Source organism: Polyodon spathula, unplaced genomic scaffold, assembly GCF_017654505.1.
Source record: "Polyodon spathula isolate WHYD16114869_AA unplaced genomic scaffold, ASM1765450v1 scaffolds_61, whole genome shotgun sequence".
NCBI classification, from domain to species: Eukaryota; Metazoa; Chordata; class Actinopteri; order Acipenseriformes; family Polyodontidae; genus Polyodon; species Polyodon spathula.
In genome coordinates, this window is record NW_024471555.1 from 102,846 (window position 1) to 120,803 (window position 17,958).

Consider the following 17,958-nt stretch of genomic DNA (forward strand, 5'->3'; position numbering starts at 1 on the left):
CACTGCAAAGAGAGAAACACAGTGATAGTGAAACTGAAACCAAGCCTGGCACACTGCACTGCAAAGAGAGAAACACAGTGGGGGTGAAACTGAAACCAGGCTTTGGCACACTGTACTGCATTAATAGGTGGGGGGGGGGGGGGGTCAGTTCCAGACACTAGGTGAAGGAGTCTGTGACCACCTACTGTAGCGATTAATACATGAGCATGGTTCTCTCAAACATGCAGTCAGCTTATCAGCACTTGTCATTACCAGTGGGATTATAGATATGACATGCACTGCAGTAAGCACTAATAATAATAATAATAATAATAATAATAATAAGCACTGGTATAAACACTCTCCAGATTACATGCAGTCTTTGTTATTGGGATCATTAAGTATCTAAAACATTTCCTCCAGGTGTCATAACCCTGCCATGAACATTTTCAACTTTCTAAACTACCCTGTATTTTCTACCTTAAAAAATATAACATGCTTTTGGAATACACTAAACTGAGACTAGTGGAGGTTTTAACAAGCAGCAGACCTGGTGAGTGTATTTGTGAAAGCAGTAGCCCGTTTCATTGTGTACATGTGCTCAGCAGACCTGGCGAGTGTATCTGTGAAAGCAGTAGCCTGTTTCATTGTGTACATGTGCTCAGCAGACCTGGCGAGTGTATTTGTGAAAGCAGTAGCCCGTTTCATTGTGTACATGTGCTCAGCAGACCTGGCGAGTGTATCTGTGAAAGCAGTAGCCTGTTTCATTGTGTACATGTGCTCAGCAGACCTGGCGAGTGTATTTGTGAAAGCAGTAGCCTGTTTCATTGTGTACATGTGCTCAGCAGACCTGGCAAGTGTATCTGTGAAAGCAGTAGCCTGTTTCATTGTGTACATGTGCTCAGCAGACCTGGCGAGTGTATCTGTGAAAGCAGTAGCCTGTTTCATTGTGTACATGTGCTCAGCAGACCTGGCGAGTGTATTTGTGAAAGCAGTAGCCTGTTTCATTGTGTACATGAGCTCCTGTAGCACCCAGTCAGCATGAAAGAAGACACCCTTCATCCCCAGAGTGTGGAGTTACCTTAAAGAGTGTAGCGGGCATCGGTCCTCCACTCCAAGGCACTGGGGTCCATACAGGGCACAGCGACCCCTGAGAGAAACAGAGAGAGGGAGAGATTTAATACAAACACAGGTCCACCACACTACACTGTACAGCACGTCTGCACAATGCTGCAGCATGGTCCCTCTCAAACCATGGCAAACCATGCACATCCTCATTAGTCTCTGGAAGGTACAGCAGGCTTGCACACTGACTGCACTGTTGGTTGGTTCTGGACAGTGTGTAAAAGGCTGTGGTTTAAAAAGGGTGCAAACTAGAGACACAGTAACAAAATCAGGGTTGGAAATAAGACTGGGGTGTCTTTCTAAACTCACAGTAAAACCAGAAATGGCTCAAACTGCTATGCAAAGGGAGTCTTATTTCCATCCCTGCAAAACCTAGTTTCAGTAAAAACTCAAGGACTCATGCAAGGCAAAACACACAGGAGCCTGCAGCGACACTTGTCTGTGGTTGCTGTTCTCCTGCCAGGTACAGTGGAGTGAATGCCTTCTCTGTGCACAGTCCTGTAGTCAACACAAGGCTCCCAAGAATCTAAACTTCCCTGAGCACCTCAGCCAGTCACATGGCAAGCTCTGCAGCCTGATCAAGCACTTTAGCAAATCACATGCCATGTTCACTCCCAGTCTCACTCTGTTCAGTCAGTCTCAGAATTTGCTGCCAGATTTCTTTAGATTAGCGTGCATTATACAGTATATGCGTACAGGGAAAACAAAACTATTACAACAGAAAACTAGCAAATACAACTCTGCAGTAGAGCAAACTCCAACAGAATGGGCCAGTTCAAATACTGCACACATGTTTCCAGGGGAAGTTCCATGGTCAGATAGCTAGTAATGCCTGCTGATCACTAGAGTATTTGCATTCAGTGATTTGCTGGTGCAGTAGTGGTTTTCTCTCAGTGAGGGATTCAGGGTGGTGTGGGTGTGATACTCAAGACCAGCCATTCAAACAAGGTCATGTCAGAGCAGCCTGTGTTTCAAGGGGTGTTCTTGACAGGGAGTGATTAGCAGATGTGGGTCACTGCATCAATAACAGCACTCCAGCACACAGGATAGGCAGCTACTCAACACCTCTCACTGATATACAGATATTTCACACCTCTCACTGACAGGAAGATACTCAGCACCTCTCACCGATAGACAGATACGCAACACCTCTCACCGATATAGATACTCAACTCCTCTCACCGATACAGATACTCAACTCCTCTCACCGATACAGACACTCAACTCCTCTCACCGATACAGATACTCAACTCCTCTCATTGATACTCAACACCTCTCACCGATAGACAGATACGCAACTCCTCTCACCGATACAGATACTCAACTCCTCTCACCGATACAGATACTCAACTCCTCTCACCGATACACAACACCTCTCACCGATAGACAGATACTCAACTCCTCTCACCGATACAGATACTCAACACCTCTCACCGATACAGATACTCAACACCTCTCACCGATACAGATACTCAACACCTCTCACCGATACAGATACTCAACACCTCTCACCGATACAGATACTCAACACCTCTCACCGATAGACAGATACTCAACACCTCTCACCGATACAGATACTCAACTCCTCTCACCGATAGACAGATACTCAACACCTCTCACCGATACAGATACTCAACTCCTCTCACCGATACAGATACTCAACACCTCTCACCGATACAGATACTCAACACCTCTCACCGATACAGATACTCAACACCTCTCACCGATACAGATACTCAACACCTCTCACCGATACAGATACTCAACACCTCTCACCGATACAGATACTCAACACCTCTCACCGATACAGATACTCAACTCCTCTCACCGATAGACAGATACTCAACACCTCTCACCGATACAGATACTCAACACCTCTCACCGATACAGATACTCAACACCTCTCACCGATACAGATACTCAACACCTCTCACCGATACAGATACTCAACACCTCTCAGATACAGATACTCAACTCCTCTCACCGATACAGATACTCAACACCTCTCACCGATACAGATACTCAACACCTCTCACCGATACAGATACTCAACACCTCTCACCGATACAGATACTCAACACCTCTCACCGATATAGATACTCAACACCTCTCACCGATACAGATACTCAACACCTCTCACCGATACAGATACTCAACACCTCTCAGATACAGATACTCAACTCCTCTCACCGATACAGATACTCAACTCCTCTCACCGATAGACAGATACGCAACACCTCTCACCGATACAGATACTCAACTCCTCTCACCGATAGACAGATACTCAACACCTCTCACCGATACAGATACTCAACACCTCTCACCGATAGACAGATACTCAACACCTCTCACCGATACAGATACTCAACACCTCTCACCGATACAGATACTCAACTCCTCTCACCGATACAGATACTCAACACCTCTCACCGATACAGATACTCAACACCTCTCACCGATAGACAGATACTCAACACCTCTCACCGATACAGATACTCAACACCTCTCACCGATAGACAGATACTCAACTCCTCTCACCAATACAGATACTCAACACCTCTCACCAATACAGATACTCAACTCCTCTCACCGATACAGATACTCAACTCCTCTCAACAACAGGATCTTGAGGAACTGGCACACTCACAATTCATGGAAGTCTGCATCACCCCTAACAAACTGAAAGCCACCAGGGAGATAGAAGGTCAGAATAGCTGGGTTCAGGTAGGCAGAAGCAGGGGAAAAAAAAGAAACTTCATCAAACACAATCACCAGAAATCAAAACAACCAACAAACTTGAGTGACTTCAGAATTTTGATGAGCAGAACCAACGACAAGAGAACGAAAGGAACAACATCCAGGACCCTACTGACAGTGGTGACCAGACAGCAAAAAGAAGGGAGGTCATGATTGTTGGGGACTCCATATTGAGAAACACAGCAAGTTCAATTCGCAGTTTGGATCCCCTTACTACAACAGTGTGCTGCCTTCTGGGAGCCTCGGTCAAGCACATCACTGAGAACGTGGACAGGCTCCTAGAATGAACAGGAGACAACCCGGTAGTAGTCGTCCACATCGGTACAAACAACATTGGAAGAGACAGACCAAAATCCCTGCAAAACAAATTCAGAGAGCTAGGAAGGAAATTAAAAGAGAAAACCAAAACTGTGGTATTTTCTGGTATACTACCGGCACCTTGCAAAGGACCATATGGACAGCTGGAAATAATTAATCAGAACGCATGGCTGAAGACGTGGTGCACAGGGGAAGGCTTCACCTATCTTGATCATTGGACCACATTCTACAACGAGGACTATCTGTATAGACGGGACGGACTGCACTTAAATAAAAAGGGAACCAACTTACTCGGAGAAAAGATCCTCGAGCAGGTTCAGAAGCATTTAAACTAGAAAGGAAGGGGGGAGAAATCAACAAAAAAACAGAAGGGAGACCGCATCAAAACAAGAACAACAACTCAGGTAAGACAACCATTAAATGTATTTATCTAAATGCTAGAAGTATCAGAAACAAAATTCTAGAACTTGAAGCTACTGTACTAACAAGTAACTATGATGTGATAGGTGTTACAGAAATTTGGTTGTCTGAGAGTGATGGGGACGAATATAATATTTGTGGATCTACACTGTATAGGAAAGACAGGCAGGACAGAAGAGGAGGAGGGGTAGCGCTATACATAAGAAACAGTCTTGAAGCCCAGGTGTTAAACCTGGACAAAGAAAACAAAGCCGAATCAATATGGGTCAGAATAACGGACAAAAATTCAAAGGGCATAATAATAGGAGCATGCTATAGACCGCCAGATTCAGATGGTGAGCAAAATAATCTGTTATACAATGACATTAGAAATGCGTGTAGCAAAGGAGAAGCCATACTAATGGGGGATTTCAACTTCCCCCATATAAAATGGGAAAACCCGGTGGGTAGCACGAAGGATGAAATAGAAATGGTGGAAATGACAAATGACTGCTTCCTAACACAATTTGTCAAGGCACCGACTAGAGGGGAGGCATGCCTTGATTTAGTCTTTTCAAATAACGAAGACAGAATAACTAAAACAGAGGTCAGAGAACCACTAGCAAACTCAGACCACAACATGGTCTCATTTGAAATATTTTTTAAAACCCCCAAAGTAATGACTAAAGCTAAGGTTTACAATTTTAGAAAAGCAAACTATGAAGGTATGAAACAGAGACTAACAGAAGTAGATTGGAGTAAAATAGAGAAAACATCCACAGAAAAAGGATGGCTGTTCTTCTAAAAATGTAGTACTAGAGGCGCAAAACAATTATATCCCTAAAGTAGACAAATCTAAATGTAAAACTAAATTGCCAAAATGGCTTAATAGATCAATTAAAAAAAAATATTCAGTGAAAAAAGGCACTTTACAGAGCGTTAAAAAGGGACGAAAAAGAAAGTACACAGAAAGAGTACTCGGAATTGCAAACACAAGTCAAAAAGGAAGTTAGAAAGGCCAAGAGAGAAATAGAAATTAACATTGCTAAGGGGGCTAAAACCAATTCCAAAATGTTTTTCCAATATTACAACAGCAAGAGAACATTCAAAGAGGAGGTTAAATGTCTAAGAGATACAAATGGCAAAATCGTAGATGAAGAAAAAAAATAGCAAATATATTAAATGATTACTTTTCACAAGTTTTTACAAAGGAGGATACAGACAACATGCCCCACATGTCATCCAGTTCCTATCCAGTTTTAAATAACTTTAGCATAACCGAGGCAGAAGTGATAAAGGGACTAGGAGCTCTTAAAATAAACAAATCCCCTGGGCCGGATGAGATCCTCCCAATAGTACTCAAAGAAATGAAAGAAGTTATCTACAAACCGCTAACCAAGATCATGCAACAGTCTCTTGACACAGGGGTGGTACAGACAGACTGGAAAATTGCAAACGTAATACCGATCCACAAAAAGGGAAACAAAACTGAACCAGGTAACTACAGACCAGTAAGCCTGACTTCTATTATATGCAAACTTATGGAAACTATAATAAGATCCAAAATGGAAAATTACCTATATGGTAACAGGGTCCTGGGAGACAGTCAACATGGTTTTAGGAAAGGGAGATCGTGTCTAACTAACTTGCTTGATTTTTTTGAGGATGCAACATTGATAATGGATAATTGCAAAGCATATGACATGGTTTATTAGATTTCCAGAAAGCTTTTGACAAAGTCCCTCACAAAAGATTAATTCTCAAACTGAACGCAGTTGGGATTCAAAAAAACACATGTACATGGATTAGGGAATGGGTAACATGTAGAAAACAGAAAGCACTGATTAGACGAGAAACCTCAGAATGGAGTGTGGTAACCAGTGGAGTACCACAGGGATCAGTATTAGGTCCTCTGCTATTCCTAATCTACATTAATGATTTAGATTCTGGTATAGTAAGCAAACTTGTTAAATTTGCAGACGACACAAAAATAGGAGGAGTGGCAAACACTGTTGCAGCAGCAAGGTCATTCAAAATGATCTAGACAAGATTCAGAACTGGGCAGACACATGGCAAATGACATTTAATAGAGAAAAGTGTAAGGTACTGCATGCAGGAAATAAAAATATACATTATAAATATCATATGGGAGATACTGAAATTGGAGAAGGAATCTATGAAAAAGACCTAGGAGTTTTTGTTGACTCAGAAATGTCTTCATCTAGACAATGTGGGGAAGCTATAAAAAAGGCCAACAAGATGCTCGGATACATTGTGAAAAGTGTTGAATTTAAATCAAGGGAAGTAATGTTAAAACTGTACAATGCATTAGTAAGACCTCATCTTGAATATTGTGTTCACTTCTGGTCACCTCGCTATAAAAAAGACATTGCTGCTCTACAAAGAGCGCAAAGAATAGCAACCAGAATTATTCCAGGTTTAAAAGGCATGTCATATGCAGACAGGCTAAAAGAATTGAATCTGTTCAGTCTTGAACAAAGAAGACTAGGCGGCGACCTAATTCAAGCATTCAAAATACCAAAAGGTATTGACAGTGTCGACCCAAGGGACTTTTTCGACCTGAAAAAAGAAACAAGGACCAGGGGTCACAAATGGAGATTAGACAGAGGGGCATTCAGAACAGAAAATAGGAGGCACTTTTTTACACAGAGAATCGTGAGGGTCTGGAATCAACTCCCCAGTAATGTTGTTGAAGCTGACACCCTGGGATCCTTCAAGAAGCTGCTTGATGAGATTCTGGGATCAATAAGCTACTAACAACCAAACGACCAAGATGGGTCGAATGGCCTCCTCTCGTTTGTAACCTTTCTTATGTTCTTATATCCTCAGCAGCACCATGAAATACAGTATATCCTCATCAGCAGCAGCACCATGAAATACACACATAGAGCTAGAGACACACACACACGCGATACAGAACAGAGGAGTTCAAAGCAATCAGCTGGTGTTGAAAGGAAATGCAGCAGTCTGAATCACTGTGTTCTGTGGGAGGCTGGCACACTAATGCATGGAGAATGCAGAAAGATAATCTCTATTTTAGGAATTACTTCCTGCTCCTCCTGCTCTGTTCAACAGCTAGTAAACACCAGGAGCTCAAGTGGCTGTGATCAGTGCAGAGTTTGAAACTCACTCACACTAAGCCTGCTGCACCCAGTCCTGGGTTTCAGAACTCCCCTTGTACAGCTATACAGTGCCCACCAACTAAGAGAACAGCCTATATGCATTAATGACCAGTCACAGCAGGTGCCAAGAGATTGACCAATCAGGCCCCTGGTAAATCTGCACTGAGTGAACGGATTCTCATCACAGCATCAATAAGTCTCACCTGAGTCAGCAGGTTAACTATCAGGTCAGGAGTTGTCACACAGCTACTTTAAGCAGTGTTCCGCGTTTGTGTTTTATTCAGAATTTTACCGGTTTGTGGCTATTATTCTATATTTTCCTGGTACTATTTTCTAGGAATTACATAATATTTTGATTAAAATGCCATTTTATTTTGAATCTGACATTGTAATAAAGCAGCCCTACACTGTATCCTAGGATACAGCAGAGGTTTAGACGTCAGAGGATGAGAAAAGGTTCAAACGTGGTTCTCTGTCACTTCACAAACACATATCACCTGATTATGTTGGCCAATCAGAGTCTGATTATTGTGGCAATTGCTGGGCATAGTAACTATTAACTTGATCAAAAACTAAATTGAAATACTTCCACTAAAATATAATATTTTTAGTGGATGAGGAATGGGGAGAAAACAGTTTATGAATCAGTTTATGAATATTCAGAAGAAAATGAATGTTTGGAAGAATACAAAAAGCAACAATAGCAGAAGTGGGTTAGATGAGGCACAGGGATGCACAGCGCTGCAAATACTGCTGCACTGAGGCACATGTTCACACTGACAATAAAAGAACATAATGAAAAATAAGCGACACCTTAAACCAAAACAAGAAAGTGAACTGAGAGACAAGCAATCCATTTATGCAGCTTTTACACATGAAAAAGAAAGCGCAGAATGACCCTGTTAATGAGTTTGCCAGAGCGCTGTGCTTTGTTGGACAGCCACTGTTTATTGCAGAGAGGTATGTATTGGTGACTTCCTGCGACAGTACTGTCTGTCCATCAGCTAAAACACTGCCTAACACCGACAATCTTAATCGCGATGCTTTAGTTGGTAAACTTATATGGAACGCATTGATGGAAATGTCCAGTGTGGCTTTGACTTGCACAGATTCTGCTCCTCATACACGCCAGGGACATTATTAATCAGAACCGCTATGCATCGTATCCCACATGTACAGTGTGCATACCGAGATTTACCCCCTCCCCGGTTGTTACAGATGTTTCAATTAAAAACAATGTAACATTTTTATCCATATTTTAATTTATGTAAAATAAAATGTAAAAATTCCTGGATTTTTTTTTTTTTTTTTTTAAAAGCTAAAAACCGAAAAAGCGGATCACTCTTTATAAAGGAGGTACACTTTATTCAACATCAAACTCCCGGCTCCTGATCCTGAACACTGCGAGAGGGGCACAGACTCAAACACAGCTGAGCTGGGCTACAGGGTCACGAGGGCCCAGCTCAATCCACCGCTGGGAACTAGAATGAATGGACAACACAGGCTTCAGATCAGAAAAGAATCAATCGTTACACCAAATCATAGAATACAGCTGTGTACTGAGTGCAGTATGAAGCCAGTATCACAAGCTCACTCCATCAGAAAAACATTCTGAAAGGAAAAAGGAACTTTGAGCCTACATGTGGATTATTATTTCTCTGTTCTGTATTTCGTACTGAAAATACAGAAACACCAGAAGACAGTTAATAAATGCCATGACATAAATGTCAATCCAAACCCATTTTTAACACTGAAGACCTTGAAAGAGGCTTCTAGTGCAGACTGTGTGTGACGGTAAGTGGGTGTGGGTGTGAAGCAGACGTCACAAAGTCACTTCTGAATTTGCAAATACCCTACCACAATGGTAGGGTGAACTTTATTAACAAAAAAAACACAGTTCAAAGCAACAAAAATATAAATCATAAGTCCCAACAGAGCGAGTTCCTCTCAGCTCCTTGGGTGCACTTCTGGGGTGGTGAAAAGTGCAGGTGCTCAGATGCTTAAGTGTCCAGTTCTGTTGTCCGGGGTGTGTGGTGTCCAAGGTGAAAAGTGCTAGCAGTGGTGCAGCAGCTCCTTGGCGTCAGGGATCACTCTGACAATAAACACAAACACGTAGCACAAAAATAACCAAATAAACAAACACACAGCTCAGGAACCTAGCTCCAGTATTACCTCAACAAGCCTCACACTTACAAAATGACAGCCCTTATATACCAAGGGACTCCACCCCATGATCAGCGCGACTCAGCACACCTGCCAGTTGTCTAATGCAACACAGCTGATCACAGTGATTTTGTCCCCTAATATGGTCATTCCGCCCTGCACCAAGATGGTCGACTTCCTTTTCCGCCCCTCTCTCCAAGCCGGCCCTTCTCTGAACAGGCATGCAAGTACCTCTGCTTAGTGCCCTCTTGGGTCGGGAGGGAGATTTGCAGCTCAGATCCTCACGCTCCCTGTCACATATCCCTTTCCTCAGAGTGCAGCCGAAGGCACACTCGGCCAATACTACCTTCCCCAATTGGCCCCCCTCCCTAGAGAAAAAGTCTGCATTTGAGTGCTCCTTACCTGCACGATGTTTCACCCGAAAGTTGAAGGGTTGCAACGCCAGATACCACCGAGTTATCCAAGCATTGTTATCCTTCATCGTGTCTAACCACTTCAACGGAGCGTAATCTGTGACAAGGAGGAAACGACGCCCCAGGAGATAATACCGGAGAGAGTGCACAGCCCATTTAATAGCCAAGCACTCCTTCTCGATAACGGAATAGTTACACTCCCGAGGGAGCATCTTCTTACTGATGTATAAGATGGGGTGTTCTACTCTGTCAATCTCCTGGGACAAGACCACCCCCAGACCTACGTCAGATGCATCAGTCTGGAGGATGAATTCTTTGCTGAAATCAGGAGATATTAGTGCAGGAGCTTGACACAGTCGCCTCTTTATCACTTCAAAAGCCCCCTGACACTCAGCTGACCACTTTACCAAATTTGGAGCCTGCTTCTTAGTGAGATCCATTAACGGGGTAGCAATAGTGGAGAACTCGGGGAGGAACCTACGGTAAATACCCGCTAAGCCGAGGAGGGATCTCACCTGGGTTTTGGTCTTCAGAATCGGAGTGTCCACCAAAGCCTGGACTTTAGAGGGCATTGGCTTCACCTGACCATTACCCAATATAACCCAAATATTGCATTTCTAGTTTGGCAAACGCACATTTCCTCAGGTTGGCTGTTAGCCCCGCTTTCCTTAGAGACTGAAGGACGGCTGCAAGTCTAACAAGATGCTCTTTCCAGGAAGAGCTAAACGCTACCACATCGTCAATATACGCGGCCGCATATTTCTGATGTGAAACTAGCACTTGATCCATCAGTCTCTGAAAGGTTGCTGGAGCCCCATGCAGCCCGAACGGCATGGTCACAAAATGGAACAAGCCTTCCAGAGTTGAAAATGCAGTCTTCTCGCGAGAGCTTAGAGTTAAGGGAATCTGCCAGTATCCCTTCGTCAGGTCGAGGGTGGAGATGAACCGCGCCCCTCCTATCCGGTCCAAGAGCTCATCCACTCGAGGCATAGGGTATGCGTCGAACTTGGAGACGGTATTCACTTTGCGGAAATCCACACAAAAACTATTGGTGCCGTCCTTCTTGCCAACCAAGACAATCGGGCTGCACCACTCGCTCCGTGAAGGCTCTATGACTCCAAGCTCTAACATATCTGCTACTTCTCTGCTCACCGTCCCCCTCCGACTTTCAGGGATGCGGTACGGTCTCTCTCGCACCCTCACACCTGGGGAAGTAACAACAGCATGTTCGATTACATTCGTTCTACCTGGCACATCAGAAAAAACATCATGAACTTCCCAATTAACTCTTGTATCTCTCGCTTTTGACTGGGAACTAATTGATCCCCCACTACCATCTCGACACTATCTCCCGCAATGAACAGGGCCTCCCTTTCCCTCCAGGGTTTCAACAAATTAATGTGGTAAATTTCAGTTTTATTCCGGCGGTCGAGTTGCCGAATCTCATAATTTACCTGTCCCATTACCCACACCACCTCATATGGGCCCTGTCATTTAGCAAACAGCTTTGATTCGCTTGAGGGCAGGAGCAACATCACCTTATCCCCAGGTCGAAAGGTCAGAATCCGTGCATTTTTGTTATAATGTCGCTCCTGGAGATGGTGAGCCTGTTTTAAGTTATCATCCACCAGTTTGCCAATTATTTCTAGCCGCTCTCTCAACAGCATTACGTGCCAGACTACATTTTTGCTTTCATTTTGAGGCTCCTCCCAGCCTTCTTTTATTAGGTCAAGAATGCCTCGGGGTTGTCTTCCGTACAGCAGCTCAAATGGGGAGAACCCAGTTGAGCTCTGTGGCACCTCTCTCACTGCAAACAGAAGGTATGGGAGAAGCCTTGCCCAATTTTTCTGTTCTTGGTTTACAAACCGCCTCAGCATCTGTTTTAAGGTCTGATTAAACCGCTCCACCAAGCCGTCAGTCTGCGGATAGTAAACTGACATGCGGATGGAGCAGATTTGCAATAACTGATAAACTTGAACAAGATAGTTAGACATGAAATTAGTCATATGATCAGTCAAAATCTCTTTGGGGATCCCTACTCTAGACATAATCTTTACTAATTCAGTTGCAACCGCAGCTGCACTAGTGGACCTCAAAGGTACTGCCTCAGGATATCGCATTGCATAGTCCACCACTACTAAAATATGCGTATATCCTGAGTCAGAGGGAATCAATGGGCCCACTATGTCCATTGAGATACGTTCAAAGGGAACCCCCACCAAGGGCAGTGGGACCAGCGGGGCAGGGCGAACTCGACCCGGCGCCACCTTTTGACACTCAGGGTATTCCGCTACATATTTCCTCACTTCGCCACATACCCCAAGCCAATAAAACCGAGCCAATATTTGCTCCAGCGTCTTTTCAGAACCGAGGTTCCCCGAAAAAGGTATATCGTGTGCCAACCACATCACCTCAGCTCGAAAAGGCCCCGGAACCAATAATTGTTTTACAGGAGAACCTGTGCCCAGGGCTTGGGTTACTCTATACAGTAACTGCCCGGATATGACATAATGAGGAAATGTGAGCGGATGTGTATCATCAATAGCCTTCCCCTCGACAGACCAAACCTGCGCCTGGATGTTAACTAAGGTGGGATCCATACTTTGCTCCCACGCCAGGTCAACATCCCGGTCCCAGAACTTTGGTATGTCGAGCGGGGTTATGGTAGTCTGTGCAATGGGGTTCTCAGTAACTCTGCCCCGCAGGTCACACTGCACCCCTATACCCTTTCCTCAGCTTTTAACAGACATAGAAGTTTCTCCAATCAAGCCCCATCCTTGTCTCATTGCTATCCCCTCCCACTTCTCAGCCCGTCGCTCTCGTTTTGTTTTTCGGGGCCGGAAGCGAGACGAGAACACTTCAGCTTGCATCGGAAAAATCTGGCCAATACGATCCTCCTTTGCAACTACTACCTTACTTGGGGCTGGCCCTGTTTCACCCAATAACAGCTGTTTGAAACATGGGCCAGTCCCTCCCCAAAATGACAGGATAGGGCAGACTATCCGCGACAGCCACGACTATGCGGTCTGTCCGACTTCCCACAGTCACATATAATTTTGTGGTCGGATATACCTTGGTTTTTCCATGAACACAGGAAATAGCCACCTGGGCATGTGGCTGCCAAGATGTACCTTCCACGAGAGCAGACCGAATCATAGTTTGCCCACATCCTGAGTCCACTAAGGCGTGGGTACTCTTATTACCAATCTTCACAGCAATGACACAAGGCCCCTCCCGACCCTTTCCCCAGGACTTACCTGCTTCGAGAGCTGGGTAGTGGGAAGCCACATCACACTCCATCGCTGCAGGGCAGAATCGCTGAATGTGACCTGGCTCGTGGCATCTCCAGCAGACCGGGGCTGAGGACACCAAGGGAGCCGACCTGTCCCATTGCCCTTGAACAAGCAGGGGGGATGAACCCCCTGTTATACCCCAGCTCTTGGCCATCCTCGGCTTCCACTGTTTGGGAGGGAGGTGGCCCATCGGGGCACGTGCTGGAACAGATGTCAAGGATGGTCTCGGTGAAGGTGGAGGTGGGTTGTGGAGCTGGAACCGACTCTTGGGAGGGGGAGGGGTTGATGCTGAGGAGGGCGACAACGCGTCTTCAAATGCCTCAGCCAGATCGATGGCCGCCTCCAGCATGGTGGGCCAGTGCTGTACAATCCAATTCTGGGTCTCTGCCCCCATCACGCTTGTGAACTGTTTGATGTTAATCAGCTCGGCCATTTCCTGGCCCGATTTTTCGGTGGGGCAGAGCCACCGGTCAGATTGATCTTTCAGCTGTTGAGCTACCACGCGGGGGCGGGTAGCCGGAGGCCTTCGGTACTCACGAAACCGGTGGCGGTAGGTCTCCCCAGTGATGTTGTACCCCTGGAGGATGGCCTGCTTAATCAGTTTGTAATCCTGAGCGGCGGTGTTGTCCAGAGCCCGGTAGGCTGCCTGGGCTTCGCCTGTTAAGCACGGGGCCAGTTGCAGGGCCCACCACTCCTGGGGCCACCTAGCCATTAGTGCCACGCGCTCAAACATGACCAGGTAAGACTCCGGGTCCTCCTCCAGTAGCATCCTCTGCAGCTTCGGCTTGGGGACCGAACCTATGGGGAGTCCGTCTTCCCCTACCGCCGCTGGCCCCGCGCCAAGTTGGTGCAGCTGGGCCACTGTCTGGATGAGTGAAGTGTAGTGGGCAGCGAGCTCCTCCTGCCTCTTCACCTCCCGGGCTTCCCTCCTCCGCTCAGCATCCTCCCTCTGTTGGTCCAGCGTTGTCAATAACGTCGCCAAGGTAGTCGGATGCATCTCTAGTGATCCCTCTTCTGAACACCAAATGTGACGGTAAGTGGGTGTGGGTGTGAAGCAGACGTCACAAAGTCACTTCTGAATTTGCAAATACCCTACCACAATGGTAGGGTGAACTTTATTAACAAAAAAAACACAGTTCAAAGCAACAAAAATATAAATCATAAGTCCCAACAGAGCGAGTCCCTCTCAGCTCCTTGGGTGCACTTCTGGGGTGGTGAAAAGTGCAGGTGCTCAGGTGCTTAAGTGTCCAGTTCTGTTGTCCGGGGTGTGTGGTGTCCAAGGTGAAAAGTGCTGGCAGTGGTACAGCAGCTCCTTGGCGTCAGGGATCACTCTGACAATAAACACAAACACGTAGCACAAAAATAACCAAATAAACAAACACACAGCTCAGGAACCTAGCTCCAGTATTACCTCAACAAGCCTCGCACTTACAAAATGACAGCCCTTGTATACCAGGGGACTCCACCCCATGATCAGCGCGACTCAGCACACCTGCCAGTTGTCTAATGCAACACAGCTGATCACAGTGATTTTGTCACCCTAATATGGTCATTCCGCCCTGCACCAAGATGGCCGACTTCCGTTTCCACCCCTCTCTCCAAGCCGGCCCATCTCTGAACAGGCATGCAAGTACCTCTGCTTAGTGCCCTCTTGGGTCGGGAGGGAGATTTGCAGCTCAGATCCTCACGCTCCCTGTCACACTGTGTCACCGATTTCTTTCGTTGCGTATTTCTAAATGTTGCACTGTAGTGTTTCACACTGTACAGCTCTGGCCAAAGGGTTTGCATCACTCTCTAGAATGAACTCATTTTACTTCCTAATGGTTGAATGAAACCTGCTGATCAATGTAAACGTTAACGTGCTGAATTGCATACTGCTTTGTAGTATTCCATACACAAAGAAAAACTGACAAAATCAAAAAATGGGACTATTCTGGCTTCCAGTAGACTTTTGCGATGTTATTTTGTAGTTTCTCTGATTATGTGATGTTACATAAAATATCTAAATTATGTTCATATAGTGTTTTTAATTTATGTCTCAATCCTAAAATTCTACGTGATGTAAAACTTTTGGCCACTGCTGGAGTTAAGGATGTATTGAAAAGACCACAATAGGCCCGTCCTAAAAGGTGCTGTACTGCATTCATTTCACACACACCCACCCTCAGCCACAAACCACAACAGACACTCACAACTTCACACTGAATCATGCAAACCCCCAGCACTCTGCAAATCAGACAAACACTGCGTACAGTGCAGACACACCACAGGTACCGCGCATCAAGGTCATTTTCAAGTCAATATTGAGCACTTACAGGCTTCGTCTTTTATACTGTACTCAGATTTAAAGACTTCTTTCATGTGGGTCCAATCAATTAGAACAGTGAAATACTCAATACACTTGTAACAAATGATAATACACATGCAATGTACATACACAGTAACATTGCTTACAATACACTCAGCAACTCAGAGAAAATATATAGAGAGCACCCAACACAGCCCTGTCACCTCCCACATCCTGTCACAGGATTCCAATGCTTTAAGCTTACTGTACATATTGAACACACTGACCCTAGCTTGTGTCCAAAATGGGGTCCACATTAACATGCATGGTGTTTCATGTACACTTCTCATTCACTGCCTCTGCCCCAGCCTCTTTGTTTCTCTCCCTCACATACAGTGGCTTGCGAAAGTATTGACCCCCCTTTGGCATTTTTCCTATTTGGTTGCCTTACAACCTGGAATTAAAATTGATTTTTATTTGGATTTCATGTAATGGACATACACAAAATAGCCCAAATTGGTGAAGTGAAATGAAAAAAATAACTTGTTTAAAAAAATTCTAAAAAATAAATAACGGAAAAGTGGTGCGTGCATATGTATTCACCCCCTTTGCTATTAAGCCTCTAAATAAGATCTGGTGCAACCAGTTACCTTCAGAAGTCACATAATTAGTTAAATAAAGTCCACCTGTGTGCAATCTAAGTGTCACATGATCTGTCACATGATATTAGTATACACACCTGTTCTGAAAGGCCCCAGAGTCTGCAACACCACTAAGCAAGGGGCACCACCAAGCAAGCGGCACCATGAAGACCAAGGAGCTCTCCAAACAGGTCAGGGACAAAGTTGTGGAGAAGTACAGATCAGGGTTGGGTTATAAAAAAATATCAGAAACTTTGAACATCCCATGGAGCACCATTAAAACCATTATTAAAAAATGGAAAGAATATGGCACCACAACAAACCTGGCAAGAGAGGGCTGCCCACCAAAACTCACGGACCAGGCAAGGAGGGCATTAATCAGAGAGGCAACAAAGAGACCAAAGATAACCCTGAAGGAGCTGCAAAGCTCCACAGCGGAGATTGGAGTATCTGTCCATAGGACCACTTTAAGCCGTACACTCCACAGAGCTGGGCTTTACGGAAGAGTGGCCAGAAAAAAAGCCATTGCTTAAAGAAAAAAATAAGCAAACACGTTTGGTGTTCGCCAAAAGGCATGTGGGAGACTCCCCAAACATATGGAAGAAGGTACTCTGGTCAGATGAGACTAAAATTGAGATTTTTGGCCATCAAGAAAAACGCTATGTCTGGCGCAAACCCAACACCTCTCATCACCCCGAGAACACCATCCCCACAGTGAAGCATGGTGGTGGCAGCATCATGCTGTGGGGATGTTTTTCATCGGCAGGGACTGGGAAATTGGCCAGAATTGAAGGAATGATGGATGGCGCTAAATACAGGGAAATTCTTGAGGGAAACCTGTTTCAGTCTTCCAGAGATTTGAGACTGGGACAGAGGTTCACCTTCCAGCAGGACAATGACCCTAAGCATACTGCTAAAGCAACACTCGAGTGGTTTAAGGGGAAACATTTAAATGTCTTGGAATGGCCTAGTCAAAGCCCAGACCTCAATCCAATTGAGAATCTGTGGTATGACTTAAAGATTGCCTGTACACCAGCGGAACCCATCCAACTTGAAGAAGCTGGAGCAGTTTTACCTTGAAGAATGGGTAAAAATCCCAGTGGCTAGATGTGCCAAGCTTATAGATACATACTCCAAGAGACTTGCAGCTGTAATTGCTGCAAAAGGTGGCTCTACAAAGTATTGACTTTGGGGGGGTGAATACTTATGTACGCTCAAGTTTTCTGTTTTTTTGTCTTATTTCTTGTTTGTTTCACAATAAAAAATATTTTGCATCTTCAAAGTGGTAGGCATGTTGTGTAAATCAAATGATACAAACCCCCAAATAATCCATTTTAATTCCAGGTTGTAAGGCAACAAAATAAGAAAAATGCCAAGGGGGGGTCAATACTTTTGCAAGCCACTGTATTGTAAATATTCTCTCTCTCTATCCCTCTCCCA

General features: G+C 44.9%; 1 protein-coding gene across 4 annotated transcripts in view; it reads right to left on the reverse strand.

Annotated features, from left to right (window-relative positions):
• Positions 1–17,958, reverse strand: part of LOC121307913 (receptor-type tyrosine-protein phosphatase alpha-like) — a 48,442-nt gene that overhangs the window by 24,414 nt on the left and 6,070 nt on the right. For all 4 annotated transcript variants that reach the window (XM_041240231.1, XM_041240233.1, XM_041240234.1 and 1 more), the window contains one exon: positions 1,061–1,129. In XM_041240231.1, coding sequence (XP_041096165.1) covers positions 1,061–1,081 — 21 coding nt within the window. In that variant the 5' untranslated portion in view covers positions 1,082–1,129. Of the gene's footprint in view, positions 1–1,060; positions 1,130–17,958 lie in introns of those variants that run through there.